Source organism: Salvelinus sp. IW2-2015, linkage group LG18 (assembly GCF_002910315.2).
Source record: "Salvelinus sp. IW2-2015 linkage group LG18, ASM291031v2, whole genome shotgun sequence".
NCBI classification, from domain to species: domain Eukaryota; kingdom Metazoa; phylum Chordata; class Actinopteri; order Salmoniformes; family Salmonidae; genus Salvelinus; species Salvelinus sp. IW2-2015.
The window spans coordinates 28,903,428-28,924,074 of NC_036858.1; the positions used below are offsets into that span (position 1 = coordinate 28,903,428).

Below are 20,647 nucleotides of genomic sequence, written 5' to 3' on the forward strand. Positions count from 1 at the left end.
AGAAACAAAGAGATCTTCCGTTGAATCTGACAATTAATCCTGATGGTTGTACAGTCGTCTCAAATAAAACTGTGAAGGACCTCGGCGTTACTCTGGACCCTGATCTCTCTTTTGACGAACAAATCAAGACTGCTTCAAGGACAGCTTTATTCCATTTATGTATAATTGCAAAAATCTGAAACTTTGTCCAAAAATAATGCTGAAAAATTAATCCATGCTTTTGTKACTTCTAGGTTAGACTACTGCAATGCTCTACTTTTTAATAAACTTCAGTTAGTGCTAAACACGGCTGCTAGAATCTTGACTAGAACCAAAACATTTGATCATATTACTCCAGTGCTAGCCTCGCTACACTGGCTTCCTGTTAAGGCTACGGCTGATTTCAAGGTTTTACTGCTAACCTACAAAGCATTACATGGGCTTGCTCCTACCTATCTTTCCGATTTGGTCCTGCCACACATACCTACACGTACGCTATCACAAGACGCAGGCCTCCTAACTGTCCCTAGAATTTCTAAGCAAACAGCTGGAGGCAGGGCTTTCTCCTATAGAGCTCAATTTTTATGGAATGGTCTGCCTATCCATGTGAGAGACGTCTTGTGAGAAGTCTTTATTGAAGAGACATCTCTTCAGTAGGTCATATGATTGAGTGTAGTCTGGCCCAGGAGTGTGAAGGTGAACGGAAAGGCACTGGAGCAATGAACCGCCCTTGCTGTCTCTGCCTGGCCGGTTCCCCTCTCTCCACTGGGATTCTCTGCCTCAAACCCTATTACAGGGGCTGAGTCACTGGCTTACTGGTGCTCTTCCATGCCATCCCTAGGTGGGGTGCGTCACTTGAGTGGGTTGAGTCCCTGACGTGATCTTCCTGTCCGGGTTGGCGCCCTCCCCTTGGGTTCGTGCCGTGGGGAGATCTTTGTGGGCTATACTCGGCCATGTCTCAGGATATTAAGTTGGTGGTTGAAGATATCCCTCTAGTGGTGTGGGGGCTGTGCTTTGGCAAAGTGGGTGGGGTTATATCCTGCCTGTTTGGCCCTGTCCAGGGGTATCGTCCTACGGGGCCACAGTGTCTCCCGACCCCTCCTGTCTCAGCCTCCAGTATTTATGCTGCAATAGTTTATGTGTCGAGGGGCTAGGGTAGGTCTGTTATATCTGGAGTATTTCTCCTGTCTTATTCGGTGTCATGTGTGAATTTAAGTATGATCTCTAAAATTCTCTCTCTACTTTTCTCTATCTTTCTCTCTCTTTCTTTCTTTCTCTCGGAGGACCTGAGCCTTAGGACCATGCCTCAGGACTACCTGGCTGATGACTCCTTGCTGTCCCCAGTCTACCTGCTCGTGCTGCTGCTCCAGTTTCAACTGTTCTGCCTGCGGCTATGGAACCCTGACCTGTTCACRGGACATGCTACCTGTCCCAGACCTGCTGTTTTCAACTCTCTAGAGACAGCAGGAGCGGTAGAGATACTCTGAATGATCGGCTATGAAAAGCCAACTGATATTTACTCCTGAGGTGCTGACATGTTGCACCCTCTACAACCACTGTGATTATTATTTTTTGACCCTGCTGGTCAAATATATGAATATTTGAARATCTTGGCCATGTTTTGTTATAATCTCCACCCGGCACAGCCAGAAGAGGACTGGCCACCCCTCATAGCCTGGTTCCTCTCTAAGTTTCTTCCTAGGTGACGGCCTTTCTAGGGAGTTTTTCCTAGCCACCATACTTCTACACCTGCATTGCTTGCTGTTTGAAGTTTAAAGGCTGGGTTTCTCTACAGCACTTTGTGACATCAGCTGACATAAGAAGGGCTTTATAAATACATTTGATTGATTGATGTTCTCGTCCGTCCTTAAAAAACATMATGTTTTACCAGTCAAGAAACGTATGGCTTTGTTCCCAGAACCAATGGGAAACCAAAAAGGTACGTTGCCACAACTTCCAAGGAACCAAATGTGCTTGCTGGGAGTGATGACAGTAAGGTAACAGTGATGCCAGTTGTGAAGTTAATGTATTTTCTTTCCTACCTGGGCAGCCATTATGTTGCCCTTCCTCTGATACGGCATCTCTATGTTCAGGTCTAGTCTTTGTTACTCTGTATGTAGACAGGGGCCTCTGGTCTCTCTGACATTTCTCCCATGCATCTGAAGCTACAGGTCCACTGTGGTGCAGGTTGCCATTCAGGTCGACATGACCATGTCGGGGTGCGTCCCTCTCCTCCCCTCTACAGCCAGCAGCGCTCAGGGGTGAGGTGGATGCCCTTTGCCAAGGCTTTGATGGTGACTCTTCGTTAGAGCCTCTGCATGTGGCACATCAGCAGCCAGAGAGAGAGAAAGAGAGGGAGACAGAGATCACAACACAACAGTCAGCCAGTCACAGCTAGCCACAACCATCACAGCCACACACAGACAACTAGACAGACACATAACAAACACAGACAAAAGCACAAAGGACTCAGACAACTCAGACAAGCACGGACAACTTTCTTAGACAAAACACAAAACACACGAATTGAATAAAACAGAACGCAGACTACAAGAGCTCAGACGGAAAAGCTATTGAAACATCACAGACAGTAATTAGACACAACATAAACAATGCAGACAAAATAGTGAGAATAACAACACAGACAAATAATCATATTATCAGAAATCTAGACATACAATTGAGACTAGCACACTCCTCACAGGCATAATCAAAATAGTTAATTCGGCCAACACATATGAATGAATCAAAACAAACCAATCAATAATTAGCTATCAAAACAAACAAATCAATCCTTAGTGTCTCCTTTAGCAGCTTCCTGACAACTGAGGTTGAGTTGTCCAAAACTGTTTGTATCCAAAGCAGAGTGTTCCAGCAGCATCAGGACTTCTCCAATGAGCTACCCTAGTGGTGCAGTCTTCTCCAGCTTACAGTCTAGAAGTCCCACTCAGAGGAGAGTATCTGTCTATTCGTCTGTCTGTCCAAGGCTGTGATGCCTGTCTGTCTGTCTGTCTCATTACCACAGAAGATTAAAGGTTCTCTCAACACACTGCCCCATGTGTTAAGAGCATGGCAACCATGGGACAAGCTGCACATCTCCTCAACACACTCTCATGTGCCCCTCCATCTGTCTTTGTCTACAGATTAATTAACAAAAAAGGGGCAAGTCCTTATTTCCCCTTTTCCTTCATTTAGGTACACTCCTCCAGGATCTTTAAGATTGTTTCAAAGACAAGGCAGGGAGAACCATAAGTAGCTCATCAATGGTGCCAAGCCAATATTCTTGAGACAAACAAAAAACACGGGATGAGCTATTACCATAGGGACCCTTCTTGCTGGAAAAAAAAAGGAGCGACCGGAAGTGTGTCTGAAGTGAATCTTCTGTGAATGCTGATTATGAGTGGAGTGTCTGAGTGTGTGTGTGTGTGTGTGTGTGTGTGTGTGTGTGTGTGTGTGTGTGTGTGGTTGTGTGTGTGTGTGTGTGTGTGTGTGTGTGGTGTGTGTGTGTGTGTGTGTGTGTGTGTGTGTGTGTGTGTGTGTGAGGGGAGGAGGGGTGGTAGAATCTAAATGGTTTACTGTTGTTGAGGACTCACATGAGAGCAATTAAAATTCTAAACACCGCCAATTTTGGGCTTCTCCCCTGCTCATAGAGACAAACTAAGCTTGTTGACTGGATAAGCTTGTTGACAGAGAATACTTTTGAGGAGAGCAACATCCTTCTGATACTATTGACAGTCAGCTAAAGACAGTTTTATAACACAGGCATTATTGTTTGTTTAACCAAGAGTGTAACGTTAAAGTGTTACTGGAGATAAAGTGTTGTCCAAAAGAACAGGATCAGTTGGTTGCTAATGCTTTCTGTCTATATAAATGAAAAAGTGTGACTTTCTTTTTCACTTGTATCGTTTATCTTGTTAGGCTTCTGTTATTGAGAGAAGACCTGTGTTTGCATCACCAATAAAAAAGGCAATCGTCGACATACTCACAGCGAGAGTTGGCTGTAGTTGACCACACAGTGTAGCACTCCCAATAAGTCCTCATCCCAGTAAAGGTCACAGAACTTCTCTTTCACAACATTGCAGAACGTCTGGTACTGTAGGTCCTTCAGAGACAGGATATACTCCCCTTTGAACACATAAACATGAGAGACAGAAAGCGTGCCATACACGTTTCACAGCAGTGATCATACATTTCATGACACAACTGTAGTATCTCTCTACGAACCAATTAACCGAACCAAATCCACCAGGGGGAAATACAGAGATAGTAGGCTACTAGCCTGATGCCATATCTGTTTGTTCCGTCTTACCAACTGGCGTGACAAGAACCGTAGGAATTGGCAAAACAGCCTAAGCAGATCTGGGACCATAGGCTAAATGTGATGTTAGAGAGAGTGAATATTCATCTCTATGTTACTTACCCATTGCTAGATCCTCCAAACCATTCTCCAGATAGCCATCAAAGGCAAACTCTGCCCTGAGCAGGCCAATAACTTCCTGTAGGGAAGGGTGATTCAGATGGGAGTCTCCCTGAGGAGGTCCATGGGACTCTGATAGGGGTTCATCCTCACGTTCTCCTGTCCTTGGACCTTCCTCTCCATTATGGGGCTGGGACATTGACACTAAGGAGTCCAAGGCTCTGCTGCAAGCGCTTCCATTAAGGCAAGACAGCAGGGGTTCAGCTCCCTGACCAGGGGTCAGATGGTCTCTATGGCCCCCTGGATGTGTAGGTTGACCCTGGAAGAAGCTGGAGCTTGAGGTCAGGGGCAGATTGAGCTCCAGTCCATGGAGGGACTCAGCGACTGTTATCTGCACCGGCACCAGGGTTAGGTCCCCTGTTAGTGGGTCATGTCGCAAGAGGAAGTTGTTGAAAACACCACCACCAGTCAGATGAGAGCAGGATGACAATTGGCAAGAGGAAGACACAGACAATTGGGTGGTCAGTTCGGGGTAGGTGGGAGGTGGAGAGTTGACCAATGTCCTGCTGCTGGAGGCAGTGGAGGAGGAGTGACGTGTGACCACATTCTTTTGATTGACAGGGCTGTCCTGTCCGTTGTCCTGTAGGTCTCTATCTGACTGAGGTAGGGGTAGGTCTTCAAGGTGTAAGGGTGTTTCTGGGTGCTTGGCCTCTTGCACAGGCTGGATCTCACTGCCTCTAGTCCTGCAACACAACATGTGATAATTAAAAATGCATTCRTGAAATCAGTGAACAAATGGAATGACATTTCAATAATCAATAAATAAACTATGGTTGGATCCACCTTTCAAAGACATCAGTGGTGCTTGAAATAATGCCATGACTGGTACCTTATCTCCATAGAAAGGAAGCAAACTGCTTACCCCTCAATGTCTGAAGCAGACAGGGGAGTTTCTTCCTCAGTGTCCCCCTCCCTGGTCAGGACGATGGGGGTGAAGTGTGTGGCAGGGGAGGTGAAGGCCTCTGGAAGCTGGGGGGCTCCACTGATTGGATAGCAATGGGGAACAGGGCCAGGAACAGGAGCCAATCGGCTCTCAGTAGCCATGGGCACAAACCCTACACACAGTTACAACAACCACAGTTAAAACATCAATACAATTTGATCACAAATCTGTATGTAGATGTACTGATAGTAAGGTCAGCAAAATCGCTTGAGCATAATGTCTGAAAAGATGAATGAATCATACCACTCATGATGTGTGTTGATTCCTGACTTGAGCTTCCTCTACTGTCCAATCCATTCTGATCCTCTGCATCAATGTCCTTTGTGAGTGGCTGAAAGGTAAGGAAGGGAGTTATCCTCGACAGACAAGAATGGAATAGCAATGTGTCCTCCCTTTCACTTTCAATGGGCAGTATGTGTCTCACTACCCCTTTCAAGCAGTAGCTACAGTCCCAGGTAGCACATTGTATTCCTTGGAAGTTGTGGGAACGTYCATTTTTGGTTCTGGGAACGAAGCCATAAGTTTCCTGACAGGTAAAACGTTTCCTGGTCAGTCTCAACGTGAACAGTGAAGACGCGACTCCGGGATGCTGGCCTTCTAGGCAAACTTCCTCTGTCCAGTGTCTGTGTTCTTTTGCCCATCTTAATCTTTTCTTTTTATTGGCCAGTCTGAGATATGGCTTTTTCTTTGCAACTCTGCCTAGAAGGCCAGCATCCCGGAGTCGCCTCTTCACTGTTGACGTTGAGACCGGTGTTTTGCAGGTATTATTTAATGAAGCTACTAGTTGAGGACTTGTGAGGCGTCTGTTTCTCAAACTAGACACTAATGTACTTGTCCTCTTGCTCAGTTGTGCACCGGAGCCTCCCACTCCTCTTTCTATTTCTATTCTATTCTCTTTCTATTAGAGACAGTTTGCACTGTTCTGTGAAGGGAGTAGTACACAGCATTGTATGAGATCTTCAGTTTCTTGGCAATTTCTCACATGGAATAGCCTTCATTTCTCAGAACAAGAATAGACTGACGAGTTTCAGAAGAAAGTTCTTTGTTTCTGGCCATTTTGAGCCTGTAATCGAACCCACAAATACTGATGCTCCAGATAATTAATAAGTCTAAAGAAGGCCAGTTTTATTGCGTCTTTCATCAGAATAACAGTTTTCAGCTGTGTTAACATAATTGAAAAAGGGTTTTCTAACGATCAACTAGCCTTTCAAAATGATAAACTTGGATTAGCTAACAGAACGTGCCATTGGAACACAGGAGTGATGGTTGCTGATAATGGGCCTCTGTATGCCTACGTAGATATTCCATAAAAAATCTGCCGTTTCCAGCTACAATAGTCATTTACAACATTAACAATGTCTACGCTGTATTTCTGATCAATTTGGTGTTATTTTAACCGGCAAAATTGACCACAAACTTTTGAACAGTAGTGTACATACAGTCACTGTGTGGACGACATCATCGACGCCCTTATTGATTAAGCCAATGAATGATGTGGTGTACTCCTCAATGCCGTCGGAGGAATCCCAGAACATATTCCATGTCTGTGCTAGCAAAACAGTCCTGTAGCTTAGCATCTGCTTCATCTGACCACTTTTTAATGATCTAGTCACTGGTGCTTCCATCTTTCATGGAATCAGGACGATAGAGTTATGGTCAGATTTGCCAAATGGAGGGCGAGGGACAGGTTTGTACCCATCTCTGTGTGTGGAGTAAAGGTGGTCTAGAGTATTTTTTCCCTCWGGTTGCACATTTAACATGCTGATTAGAAATGAGGTAAAACAGATTTAAGTTTCCCTGCATTAAATTCCCCGGCCACTAGGAGCGCCACCTCTGGATGAGCATTTTCCTGTTTGCGGAATACAGCTCATTGAGTGCGGTCTTAGTGCCAGCATCGGTCTGTGGTGGTATGTAGACAGCCATGAAAAATACAGATGGAAAGTCCTTTAGTTAGATAGTGTGGTCTACAGCTTATCATAAGATACCTACTAGAACTCGAGCTTCCTTAGATCATGCACCAGCTGTTGTTTACAAATATACTTAGTCCCCCCTTGTCTTACCAGACGTCGCTGTTCTATCCAGCCAGCTGTATGTTGATAATGTCGTCGTTCAGCTATGACTCCGTGAACCATAAGGTATTACAGTTTTTAATGTCCCGTTGGTAGTTTAATCTTCTCGTATGTCATCGACTTTATTTTCAATGATTGCATGTTAGCTCGTAGAATGGAAGGCAGTGGGGGTTTATTCAATCGCCTAAGAATTCTCAGAAGGCAGCCTGACACAGTCCTCTTTTTCTCTTCTTCTCTCACACTAATGAAGGGATTTGGCCGTTCCGGAAAGGAGTATGTCCTTTGAATTTAGTAATGTTTTCTTGTGGTTTTTATGGAAGTTTTCTTAATGTTCGAGAACATGATTTAAATAGAACCATGAGGAAACATGTAGGAAACATTATTCTGAAGTACTGAAATTCCCACAGAAGAATGTTGTTTGTTAACGTTCTCTAAACTATTTGAGACTTTCCCAGTGTCAAACCAGTTGGAGAACATTCCTAGAACATTACAAAAATGTTTTATTAAATGTAACCAGGTTTAACTTTTAGGAAAGTTCTGTTAAAGTAACGAAATAATTTTGTCAATTTAAGTTTGTCAAGTTCCTTAAATGTGCTGAGAATGTTCCAAATCCAAGCAACTATCCTGCAACATTCCTGAACGTTGTGGGAAGGTTGTATGCAAAATAACCATATACAACCACACTCTCACCATGCTCAAAGAAAAATGTGGTTCTCAGAACATTATGTGCTATCTGGGTAGTACAATGGAATGGTACCGGGTGGACTCTGTTGATCAGCTTCGTCCACACTGTCTCAGCGTTCGTTCCTTGGCATGATAGATAATCACGCAGCTCTGTAACAGCAGAAACATAATGAAACACATGAACATCTGTTCCCTCAGCACCTAAGCTACTTCATTCATTCGCTTATTTATTAATTCATGAATACCTTTGTTCATCAAATCAAACTTTATTTAAAGTGCATTTAAAATCGCAACACACTTTACATTGAAGACATTATGCTAATTTGTTCATTCATTCACTTTATTTCATACACCAGGATAGTCCATTCAGTAACAATTGCCACTGCTTTCCTACAAATACTTTCATTTCAAAGTGAGATAAATGAATTATTAGTAGTTTCAATACAATCACTTATACAAATTAAAAGGTGAACAGTACAATATTTTTGTCAGGATTGCTGTCTATTAAAATGCAAAGATGTTACATACGTAAATAGTGTTACTAACACATTGATCAAAAGAAGAATAGATAGATGTGCTTTTCAATAGAGTGGTTGACAGCTGAAACTATTAATACCTTTTTCGCTATGACAATGGATGGTCTCTCGAAGGGCGTCTTCTTGGCCATCTCCAGCAGCAGCCTCTTCAACTTCCTGGGCATAGCCAGTTTTTGGTTGGCTGACAGATTGAACTTGGCAGTGGCCCATAGGATGGCAGCCACCCCATAGACACAGGCCTGAACATACAGACAGATGAAACCCACTTAATCAGTATTCAGAAACATCTACTTGATGGAACATTTATTTAAAAAATGAAAGTCAGAAGTTGAGGCAAACCTTTTCAGTTACGATTCCATGCTCCTGGAATTCAGGGGCCAGATAAAATGCATCACAGGATCCTACAACAACATTCATGTTGAATTATTGAATGTGATAACATTTCAAAMAAATATTGCCTCAGACACTTTGCTCAAGAGCACTTTTGAATATTTTAAGTCAAAACAGTTGCAAATAAACAGAGACAAAGAACGTATGGAAAGTGCTGAAGTAACTTTATCATTCCAGACAAAGACAATTGCTGACTACTGTGGATAAGCAAAAAGAGCCATACCTGTGTTTTTAGGTTTCAAGAAGAGAACTTCTCCCTCACAACCCACGTACATTGTGTCCAAGCATAAGTATGCTTTCAGAGAGGAAATAAAAGGAAGAAGAAAGAACAGTAGGCCTTAGAGGTTAATACATTTGTAAAATGTATGTCAAACTAAACAAAGTTCTGAATGATTTATTGCCACTGCCATATTGACGCTTCTCATAATAATTTTATCAACAGAAAAGTGGTTCACAGAGACCAGAGAAGGTGAGGAATTGGATGCTTACGGCTTAGTAAATAATGTAATTGGTTTACACAGAGCAGAGTATCAGTGGTGGGTAGACAGATGTGTCACTAACCTGGGTAGTCTATGTACGTCTGCAGTGTGGAGAGGCAGGTATGACACAGGGCCCATAGCTCATTCACAGACAATCTCTGCCCACTCCGTGTGAGTAGATCCCTCAGAGAGATCCACTATGTCACAATCAATCACAAACACTGTTAACATCTCCCTCCCTCCCAAAGGGCACACTACAGTAGAAAAACAAGTGCCAGTTTCCATGACCCAGATTAAGCCTATTCCTGGACTAAAAAGCATGCTCAATGGAAAATCACCACTGAAAGTGCTTTTTAGTCCAGAAATAGGCTTAATCTGAACTGGGAAAATCAGCCTGAAGAGTTGAAACAAGGCATTTTCTGAAACTAAGGCATGTAAATCTATGTACAGTGTATTCAGACTTTATTCAGACCCCTTTACTTTTTCCACATTTTGTTACCTTACAGCCTTATTCTAAAATATCCCTCATCAATATACACACAATACCCCATAATGACAAAGCAAAAACAGGTTTTTAGAAATTTCTGCAAATGTATTATTTAAAAAAAACTTAAATACTACATTTACATAAGTATTCAGACTCTTTACTCAGTACTTTGTTGAAGCACCTTTGGCAGCGATTACAGCCTCGATCCTTCTTGGGTATGACACTAGAAGCTTGTCAAAACTGTATTTGGGGAATTTCTCTAATTCTTCTCTGTAGATCCTCTCAAACTGTCAGGTCAGATGGGGAGTATCGCTGTACAGCTATTTTCAGGTCTCTCCAGAGATGTTTGATCGGGTTCAAGTTTGGGCTCTGGCTGGGCCACTCAAGGACATTCAGAAACTTGTCCCGAAGCCACTCCTGCGTTGTCTTGGTTATGTGCTTAGGGCCGTTGTCCTGTTGGAAGGTGAACCTTCACCCCAGTCTGAGGTCCTGAGTGCTCTAGAGCAGGTTTTCAACAAGGATCTCTCTGTACTTTGCTCAGTTAATCTTTGCCTAGATCCTGACTAGTCTCTCAGTCCCTGCTGCTGAAAAACATCCCCACAGCATGATGCTGCCACCACCATACTTCCCCGTAGGGATGGTGCCAGGTTTCCTCTTTTGGCAAACTCCAAGCGGTCTGTCATGTGCCTTTTACTGAGGAGTGGCTTCCGTCTGGCCACACTACCATAAAGGCCTGAATGGTGGAGTACTGCAGAGATGGTTGTCCTTCTAGAAGGTTCTCCCATCTCCACAYAGGAACTCTGGTGCTCTATCAGAGTGACCATCGGGATCTTGTTCACCTGACTGACCAAGCCCCTTCTCCCCTGATTGCTCAGTTTCCCCAGATCTGTGCCTCGCCACAATCCTGTCTCGGAGCTCTACGGACAATTCCTTCAACCTCATGGCTTGGTTTTTGCACTGACATGCACTGTCAACTGTGGGACCTTATATAGACAGGTGTGTGCCTTTCCAAATCATGTCCAATTAATTGAATTTGCCACAGGTGGACTCCAATCAAGTTGTCGAAACATCTCAAGGATGATCAATGGAAACAGGGTGCACCTGAGCTCAATTTCGAGTCTCGTAGCGAAGGGTCTGAATACCTATGTAAATAAGGTATTCAGGTATTTTATAAGGTATTTTACATTTACATACATTTTTTTTTTTAAATTATACATTTTTAATACATTTACAAAAAACATCTAAAAATCTGTTTAGATTGATGAAGATTTTTAAAAATTAAATACATTTTAGAATAAGGCAGTAACATAACAAAATGTGGAAATAGTCAAGGGGTCTGAATACTTTCCGAATGCACTGTAGATGTTCAAAGCAGATCAATTAAATAATTGTGTGTAATTTAGACTTGAACTCACCTCATCTTGTGATTCTTCATTGAGGCACAGCATGCTTTTAGTCATGTGATTATTTGGAGTGTAAAGGTTTGAGTTTAAAGTCACGTTGCAGGCAGAGTCAACCGACACTTCTGGGTCTTGAGCTGGGCGGGCCAAAGTGGGATCATCACGTGTTTGACCGTCTGAATCTGTTTTACCACCACATATGGGCATGTGAGAAGGTCTGTCCCCTTCTGACATCTCATTGTCTCTTACTGAGCCCCATTGCTTAGAGTCACTGCACTCATAAGGGGCTGTCTCTCTATCCCCTCTCTTGCTCCAAACAGACCCGTGCCCCATGCATTCCTCAGCTCCTATCTCCGTGAGGTCCGATACATTGACACTGATATCCTCGTGGGGCGTTGGCGGGAGTGTGGGGGGATTATTGGAGTCTGGGACAGAGCAGGAACGATTCAGAACCCCCCTTACCCTCCCAGCCCTCTCCTGAGCCCTCCTGCGTACAGGGGAACTGTTCTGAGATCTGCTATCCAACTGCGAACCAAACATGTCCTCCTCTATGACACATCCATCCTCTTCCACATCCCCCATACCATCAGCCCACAGGGTGGAGTCCCAGGCCCCACATACGTGATGCCGGAGAGTTACATTGGGATCGTTTGGGTCTGGATTCTCAGCCGTGGTGTCTGAGACAATGCACTGGTCTTTGAAGCTACTGTCCTCAGAGCTGATGCTCTTGTGGAGCTGCCAGTTGGGTTTGGGCTGCTGCCATCGAGCCTCCCAAGAGCCATCCCACCCATCTGTGGATGGTGGATGGATACACAGTTAGTATGGTTATGGCCACAGCGGACTAAAATAGAAATTGATGTTTGAATAGAAATACACAAAGATATCTCACGCCTAAAGGCAAACCTTGAAATGTTGCAACGGACTCGATTGACAGGACTCTTCTTCCTATAGAAGAGAGTTTCCGGCACAGGACTGTGGAAGAGGTATGTTCTAGCTTTTCCTCTGCAAGGGATAGGACGTCCTGAGGGCGAGATACATATAATATTGTAGCTATATTAGCTAACACAAACATACGTATTCTATGACGCAACGTGTCTTTATTACGTTTCATTTCATCGTTGACGCTTCAATGTTGAGGACTCAGTGTTGAAACAGTTTAATTTGTTTCCCAAAAGAAAATGCATCCTCTGACTGGTGTACACTTAATGTTCAAGTTGTATCCCCTGTGTAGAATTCTGGTTTCATGCATGACTGTGACATCATCCATTTTTTATGCTTTTCCCTATCTGCATTGCACTGTCATTGCTCTTCCACATGGTGGTGCTCATGTTCACTGTCTGTGCACATCTACAGTATTACAGCTGCATACCAGTTTGTCATGTCTCTTGTATCTGTTTGCCAAAGGGTCTATAGTAGGCCTATTACTATTCATACTGCTACTACTATTGATAGTGCTATCATTACTACTTGAGAGAAAATCCATTCTGATATTTCTTACACCATATTACCTGTAATCATTTGTATAATAAGAGTGTAAAGACAGCACTCCATTAAAGGTCATCCATGATGGTGACCTTACCTGGGGGTGTGGCCTGTCCTCTGGCCCCTCCTCCTGCATCTGCTCCAGCAGTCTCTGAATCTCCTCCCCCAGCTCTGCCTCCAGTTCTGGCTCAATGACAAAGTCTAGCGCAGCAGAGAGGGTGGAACCTAGAGAGTACATGTGTCCCTGGAGGAGACACAGAGAGTCATTGACCTTAAACTGACCCCTAGAACCAGACACATGCAATTGTTTATCATAAAATATATCGACTAGACACTGCTTGGACATGTTAGCCTTCAACCATATGGGATATAGAACATAAAATATGTGTCATTTATGATCTCATGTCAGCACATTGTGTAACAAACAAACAGCCATAAAGCACTACTGTATCCCGTGATCACTGTAACCTCAAATTATTAGTATATGTAGCACAAGTCCTTTGGGCAACTCTGTGTGGTCTTACTGGAAACCGAGCCTAGTTGGCATGCTGTTGGTTGAGGAAGTAATTCATCAGGCCATTAATAAGTAGTAAATAAAGCTGCAGCAGGCCAGGCCAAGACCAGGGCCAAGTTGCTCCCTCATTTGACCACCCTCAGATGAATCATGTCCGGCAGGCAATGTATTCTGGGGCCTTATCTAACAAACACATAATCATCCCTCTATATTGCCTTGGATCTCATCTCATTGGATGAGAGGCCGCAATACCAGGAGTCAGTGGAGATGGAATTACAGCACGTAAATGGGAATTTCACCAGAGCCTGTCTCTTTGTACGCCGTGAGAGTTCCCTCTTCTTGTGCTTTACTTGGGGGAATGGAGCTCTTTGTTGCAATTATGGCTTACTTGTTGGCTCCTGAAAGAATCTGAACTAGGTGTTTTTTAGGCCAAACCTCAGACAAGACACAAGATTCCAAACAATTAAAAGGAATGCGACCCGTACTCATGTGTTGGATATGGGAAAGGCAGAAGATCCAGATCTCAAAGTGTGAGACATAACAAAAATAGTTCGCTGAAGGCTCTCTAAGTCAAAATGTCTGTCTCACATAAACAGAGCCAACATGTTAAATCCACCAGCTGCGGTAAGGACATGTTTAGTTCCTGTTGTGTGTACAAGCAGGTCCCAGCGATAGAAATAGAATTACTATAATTAATGACATATCTATGGCCTCAGCTGCTCCACTTGGAGCACATACATTGGAAGACCAGATAAATTAGACAAACATAGACACACAATGGTTTATTTAGTACTCAATGACACACACATTAAAGCTGCAATTGATCAACTGATTAATGTAGTCTAGGCAGGAAATCAATTTATAGGGCTACATGGTTACAATGAGTGACAACGCAGAGGGAGAAATTACAGAGAGGGAGTGAGGGAGATCTGAATTAGAATAAGTGAACGCGAGACGAGAGAGAGAGAGAAGAGAAAGAGATATTTATTTATTTATTTTTCCCCTTATTAGCTCTGACTTTGCTTATAGCTACAGTACTTTATTGCGGGAAAAAATGTACTTACTATGACTGCGATATGTGGTTGTCCCACCTAGCTATCTTAAGATGAATACACAAACTGTAAGTCGCTCTGGATAAGAGCGTCTGCGAAATGACTCAAATGTAAAAGTAAATGTAACGAGTTAATGAGACAGAATGAGAGCGATAATAAAAGAGAGTGAAATCCTTTCTTAGTGAGACATATTGTTATCTTCTGTATTTGCTGCTAAACATAGAGAGGATTTAGATTTCTTTGATTTCTCCCATGTTTGTTTTGAGCATCTGCTATAGTGAGAGGCAATACAGACTGCGAAGTAGCCATTCATAGTGAAATAATCCACTTACCTCAAAGGTACTGCCAGTCTTGTCAAACTCTGGAGGTATAAACGATCCCTCAGGATCATCTACAAGACAAACATACAAAAGTATATCTCATTTTTCTTTATAATTAGGCAAGTCTTTAAAGAACAAATTCTTATTTACAATGATGGCCTACCGGGGAACAGTGGGTTAACTGCCTTGTTCAGGGGCAGAAGGACAGATTTTTACCTTGTCAGCTCGGGGATTCGATCAAGCATCCTTTCGGTTACTGTCACAACGCTCTAACCACTAGCTACCTGCCTGATTGTGTAATATATTTTTTTTTATATGTGGTGTTGGTAGGCCTACTGTCCCTAAAAAATATGATGAAGATGCTAAGCCAATGAAACCACTTGTAACCAGTCATCATAGCACACAACAATACAGCTCGTAAAAATTTGTAATAAATGTGTTATTACATGTGGTGTTGGTATCGGTCTAAATTGACAATATGGGGCCTATTATAAAACCATGTGCTAAGCCACAAAACATTAAGAACACCTGCTCTTTCCATGACATAGGAACACCTGCTCTTTCCATGACATACGCTCAACAGTTGCCTGTGTGTATCAAGAATGGTCCACCACCCAAAGGTCATCCAGCCAACATGACACAACTGTGGGAAGCAACATGGGCCAGCATCCCTGTCAAACTATTAATAAACAACTCAATATTAGGAAAGGTGTTCCTAATGTTTGTAAACTCAGCAAAAAAAGAAACGTCCTCTCACCGTCAACTGTGTTTATTTTCAGCAAACTTAACATGTGTAAATATTTGTATGAACATAACAAGATTCAACAACTGAGACATAAACTTAACAAGTTCCACAGACATGTGACTAACAGAAATTGAATAATGTGCCCCTGAACAAAGGGGGGGTCAAAATCAAAAGTAACAGTCAGTATCTGGTGAGGCCACCAGCTGCATTAAGTACTGCAGTGAATCTCCTCCACATGGACTGCACCAGATTTACCATTTCTGCAATGAGATGTTACCCCACTCTTCCACCAAGGCACCTGCAAGTTCTGGGGGGAATTTCTGGGGGGAATGGCCCTAGCCCTCACCCGCCGATCCAACAGGTCCCAGACGTGCTCAATGGGATTGAGATCCGAGCTCTTCGCTGGCAATGGCAGAACACTGACATTCCTGTCTTGCAGGAAATCACGCACAGAATGAGAAGTATGGCTGGTGGCATTATCATGCTGGAGGGTCATGTCAGGATGAGCCTGCAAGAAGGGTACCACATGAGGGAGGATGTTTTCCCTGTAACGCACAGCGTTGAGATTGCCTGCAATGACAACAAGCTCAGTCCGATGATCCTGTGACACACCGCCCCAGACCATGACGGACCCTCCACCTCCAAATCGATCCCGCTCCAGAGTACAGACCTCGGTGTAACGCTCATTCCTTCTACGATAAACGCGAATCCAACCATCACCCCTGGAGAGACAAAACCGCGACTCGTCAGTGAAGAGCACTTTTTGCCAGTCCTGTCTGGTCCAGCGACGGTGGGTTTGTGCCCATAAGCGACGTTGTTGCCGGTGATGTCTGGTGAGGACCTGCCTTACAACAGGCCTACAAGCCCTCAGTCCAGCCTCTCTCAGCCTATTGTGGACAGTCTGAGCTCTGATGGAGGGATTGTGCATTCCTGGTGTAACTCGGGCAGTTGTTGTTGTCATCCTTAACCTGTCCCGCAGGTGTGATGTTCGGATGTACCGATCCTGTGCAGGTGTTGTTACACGTCATCTGCCACTGCGAGGACGATCAGCTGTCCGTCCTGTCTCCCTGTAGCGCTGTCTTAGACGTCTCACAGTACGGACATTGCAATTTATTGCCATGGCCACATCTGCAGTCCTCATGCCTCCTTGCAGCATGCCTAAGGCACGTTCACGCAGATGAGCAGGGACCCTGGGCATCTTTATTTTGGTGTTTTTCAGAGTCAGTAGAAAGGCCTCTTTCGTGTCCTAAGTTTTCATAACTGTGACCTTAATTGACTACAGTCTGTAAGCTGTTAGTGTCTTAACGACCGTTACACATGTGCAAGGTTCATTAATTGTTTATGGTTCATCGAACAAGCTTGGGAAACAGTGTTTGAACCCTTTACAATGAAGATCTGTGAAGTTATTTGGATTTTTACAAATTCTCTTCGAAAGACAGGGTCTTGAAGAATGGACGTTTCTTTTATTGCTGAGCTTATATTATTCAATAGCTCAGAGACAAACCCAGACTAATGAGACTGCAGCTATCTCCTGATCAGAGCCTTGGTGTCACGATGCAGAGCCTTTTCAGTCTTAAGTAGGCCATTGTTTGTGCTGGGTTGACAGTAGGGATAATGCCTCTTCCCACAGCTAGAGACTGTTTAGTAGGTCAGGTCTAGATTTGGGGCTTGTGAAGTTGACCATGCAGTTGGATTTTAACAGTGAGGAGGCAACAATGCAGATCTGGTTCTTCATGCCCAGAGTGAGACTTTCTATTAGCAAAGTGAGGATTAGACTTAGCATAGCTGACAATACTGTACAAGTACAGTGGCAAGAAAAAGTATGTGAACCCTTTGGAAATACCTGGATTTCTGCCAAAAATTGGTCGTAAAATTTGATCTGATCTTCATCTACGTCACAACAATAGGCAAACACAGTCTGCTTAAACTAATAACACACAAACAATTCCACGTTTTCATGTCTTTATTGAACACACCGTGTAAACATTCACAGTGCAGGGGGGGGAAAAGTATGTGAACCCTTGGATTTAATAACCGGTTGATGTTCCTTTGGCAGCAATAACCTCAACCAAACGTTTTCTGTAGTTGCGGATCAGACTGGCACAACGGTCAGGAGGAATTTTGGACCATTCCTCCTTACAAAACTGTTTCAGTTCAGCAATATTCTTGGGATTTCTGGTGTAAACTGCTCTCTTGAGGTCATGCCACAGCATCTCAATCGTGTTGAGGTCAGGACTCTGACTGGGCCACTCCAGAAGGCACATTTTCTTCTGTTGAAGCCATTCTGTTGTTGATTTACTTCTGTGTTTTGGGTCATTGACATATTGCATCACCCAACTTCTGTTGAGCTTCAATTGGCAGACAGATAGCCTAACATTCTCCTGCAAAATGTCTTGAATTTTTTCCCCCGTTGATGATAGCAAGCTGTCCAGGCCCTGAGGCAGAAAAGCAGCCCCATACCACGATTCTCCTGACACCATACTTTACAGTTGGGATGAGGTTTTGATGTTGGTGTGCTGTGCCTTTTTTTCTCCACACATAGTGTTGTGTGTTCCTTCCAAACAACTCAGCTGTAGTTTCATCTGTCCACAGAATATTTTGCCAGTAGCGCTGTGGAACATCCAGGTGCACTTTTTCAAACTTCAGACGTGCAGCAATGTTTTTTTGGAGAGCAGTGGCATCTTCCGTGGTGTCCTCCATGAACACCATTCGTGTTTAGTGTTTTACGCATCGTAGACTCGTCAACAGAGATGTTAGTATGTTCCAGAGATTTCTGTAAGTCTTTAGCTGACACTCTAGGATTCTTCGTAACCTCATTGAGCATTATGCACTGTGCTCTTGCAGTCATCTTTGCAGGATGGCCACCCCTGTGGAGAGTAGCAACAGTGCTGAACTGTTCTCCATTTACAGACAATTTGTCTTACCATGGACTGATGAACATCGAGGCTTTTAGAGATACTTTTGTAACCCTTTCCAGCTTTATGCAAGTCAACAATTCTTAATCTTAGGTCTTCTGAGATCTCTTTTGTTGGAGGCATGGTTCACATCAGGAAATTATTCTTGTGAATAGCAAACTCAAATTTGGTGAGTGTTTTTTATAGGGCAGGGCAGCTCTAACCAACATCTCCAATCTCGTCTCATTGATTGGACACCAGGTTAGCTGACTCCTGACTCCAATTAGCTTTTGGAGAAGTCATTAGCCTAGGGGTTCTCATACTTTTTACAACCTACACTGTGAATGTTTAAATTCTGATTCAATATAGACAATGAAAATACAATAATTTGTATGTTATTAGTTTAAGCACACTACGTTTGTCTCTTGTTGTGACTTAGACGAAGATCCAATCAAATTTTATGACCGATTTATGCAGAAATCTAGGTCATTCCAAAGGGTTCACATACTTTTTCTTGCCACTGTATTTACAAACAAAAATGACAAACTGGTGGTTGATCAAAGCCAAACTGAACAGAATCAGTATATCAAAGAAAACCCGGGCTCAATGACGCCTGTCAACGGCAACATGCCGACCTTACCCCGTCTCTCTCTCTCAAACAATGAAAGGACAGGGTTTAAATATGACTACCCATCATGCCTCTGACCAATGAGAACAAGACGTCATTTCACATCATGAAAACTAGCATTCATAAGGAATGAAATACAAAAGACATGTTCAGATCATACATATCATAAGCAGAGAACTCAATCAAAGTGCTAAACCAGGCTTAATGCATAAATATAACATAGGGCTTCAAAGATGACCTCCCCCCCCCCCGGGAATTAGCAACCTCTGCATTACCCATACTCCTGAATAAATGATGCACTCTTGAACAGAAAGAGTTTGGCTATATTCACTGGAGACGGAACAGCAAAAGATTTTCGACCACCAACTCTAAACATGTTCCTATCCTTTCACAGGTGATCAATAATCAAGACATCGGATTACATGACTACCCCACATGATTACAATAAATAAATGTACTTCTCATAATAGCTTGATTTCTATCATGTGTGTATACAGTACATGATCAGGCAAGACTTTAGGCTATGTGATGGAGGACATAGGCCAATCGTCACAGTGCCATCTCTGACCACTGGAGTTATGACTGAGGTGCTCCCAAGCCAGGTGGAGGGCAAACCAGAGACACTACAGAGGGTAAGAACGAACGGCCAAGGAGAAGTGAACACTACTGGGTAGAGACAAAGACAGAGGGAAGAGAAGAGAGGAGAGGTCGGGATGGAATTGTGTAGAGAAAGAAAGAGGGGAAAAGGATGAGAAAGGGAAATGGTGAGTGAGGAAGGAAGGAAGGAAGGAAGGAAGGAAGGAAGGAAGGAAGGAAGGAAGGAAGGAAGGAAGGAAGGAAGGAAGGAAGAAAATGAGTGAGGAAGGAAGGAAGGAAGGAAGGAAGGAAGGAAGGAAGGAAGGAATGGAAATATGAGTGGATTGTACTACTGCAAAACGAGCAATCCATAAGAAAAGAGGGAAATACCTGTATAAAGTGCTGTTAATTATTTGGTTATACAAAATGTTTTATTGAATAATGTCAATTGCAAATTCACTCAATCTGAATATAGCACTTTACTCTATTCCAGGTGCATCAACAGCTACAAGGTAAGGCCAGATCACAAGTTAGCTCGGTCTATAATATAACAAGAGAGGCAAACACATACATATTGTAGGAAGGAGACTACAGTGAACTCAATGAGTGAAGGAATGTACTCCCTGCTAACAATATGATTGCAAAAAACAACCTACTTTAAGGCTCTCATATTCTCTCAGATGGGACTGGAGAGAGCTAATATTAAAATGTATTACATTGTGTAATGCCATTTTCTACCAAATCTGACAATAATTCTATCCTCCTGATTACTGCTTAATAGCAAAACCTAAAGCAGGAAGTACCAGTGACTCACTCAATACGGAAGTGGTCAGATGACGCGGATGCTACGCTACAGGACTGTTTTGCTAACACAGACTGGAATATGTTCCCGGGATTCATCCAATGGCATTGAGGAGTATACCACCTCAGTCACCGGCTTCATCAATAAGTGAATGGACAACATCTCCCCCACAGTGACCGTAAGTACATAT

At 43.3% G+C, this 20,647-nt stretch overlaps 1 protein-coding gene across 1 annotated transcript in view; it reads right to left on the bottom strand.

Annotated features, from left to right (window-relative positions):
* Window positions 1-20,647, bottom strand: part of LOC111977909 (kinase non-catalytic C-lobe domain-containing protein 1) — a 77,862-nt gene that overhangs the window by 48,598 nt on the left and 8,617 nt on the right. The window contains exons 3-17 of the mRNA XM_070448418.1: window positions 14,825-14,883; window positions 13,024-13,170; window positions 12,348-12,465; window positions 11,460-12,235; window positions 9,640-9,754; window positions 9,302-9,373; window positions 9,028-9,089; window positions 8,769-8,927; window positions 8,447-8,449; window positions 8,226-8,300; window positions 5,636-5,730; window positions 5,319-5,516; window positions 4,400-5,139; window positions 3,966-4,104; window positions 2,022-2,293 (exon numbers count right to left, since the gene is read on the bottom strand). Of these exons, the coding sequence (XP_070304519.1) occupies window positions 2,022-2,293; window positions 3,966-4,104; window positions 4,400-5,139; window positions 5,319-5,516; window positions 5,636-5,730; window positions 8,226-8,300; window positions 8,447-8,449; window positions 8,769-8,927; window positions 9,028-9,089; window positions 9,302-9,373; window positions 9,640-9,754; window positions 11,460-12,235; window positions 12,348-12,465; window positions 13,024-13,170; window positions 14,825-14,883 (3,030 nt within the window). The remainder of the gene's footprint in view (window positions 1-2,021; window positions 2,294-3,965; window positions 4,105-4,399; window positions 5,140-5,318; window positions 5,517-5,635; window positions 5,731-8,225; window positions 8,301-8,446; window positions 8,450-8,768; window positions 8,928-9,027; window positions 9,090-9,301; window positions 9,374-9,639; window positions 9,755-11,459; window positions 12,236-12,347; window positions 12,466-13,023; window positions 13,171-14,824; window positions 14,884-20,647) is intronic.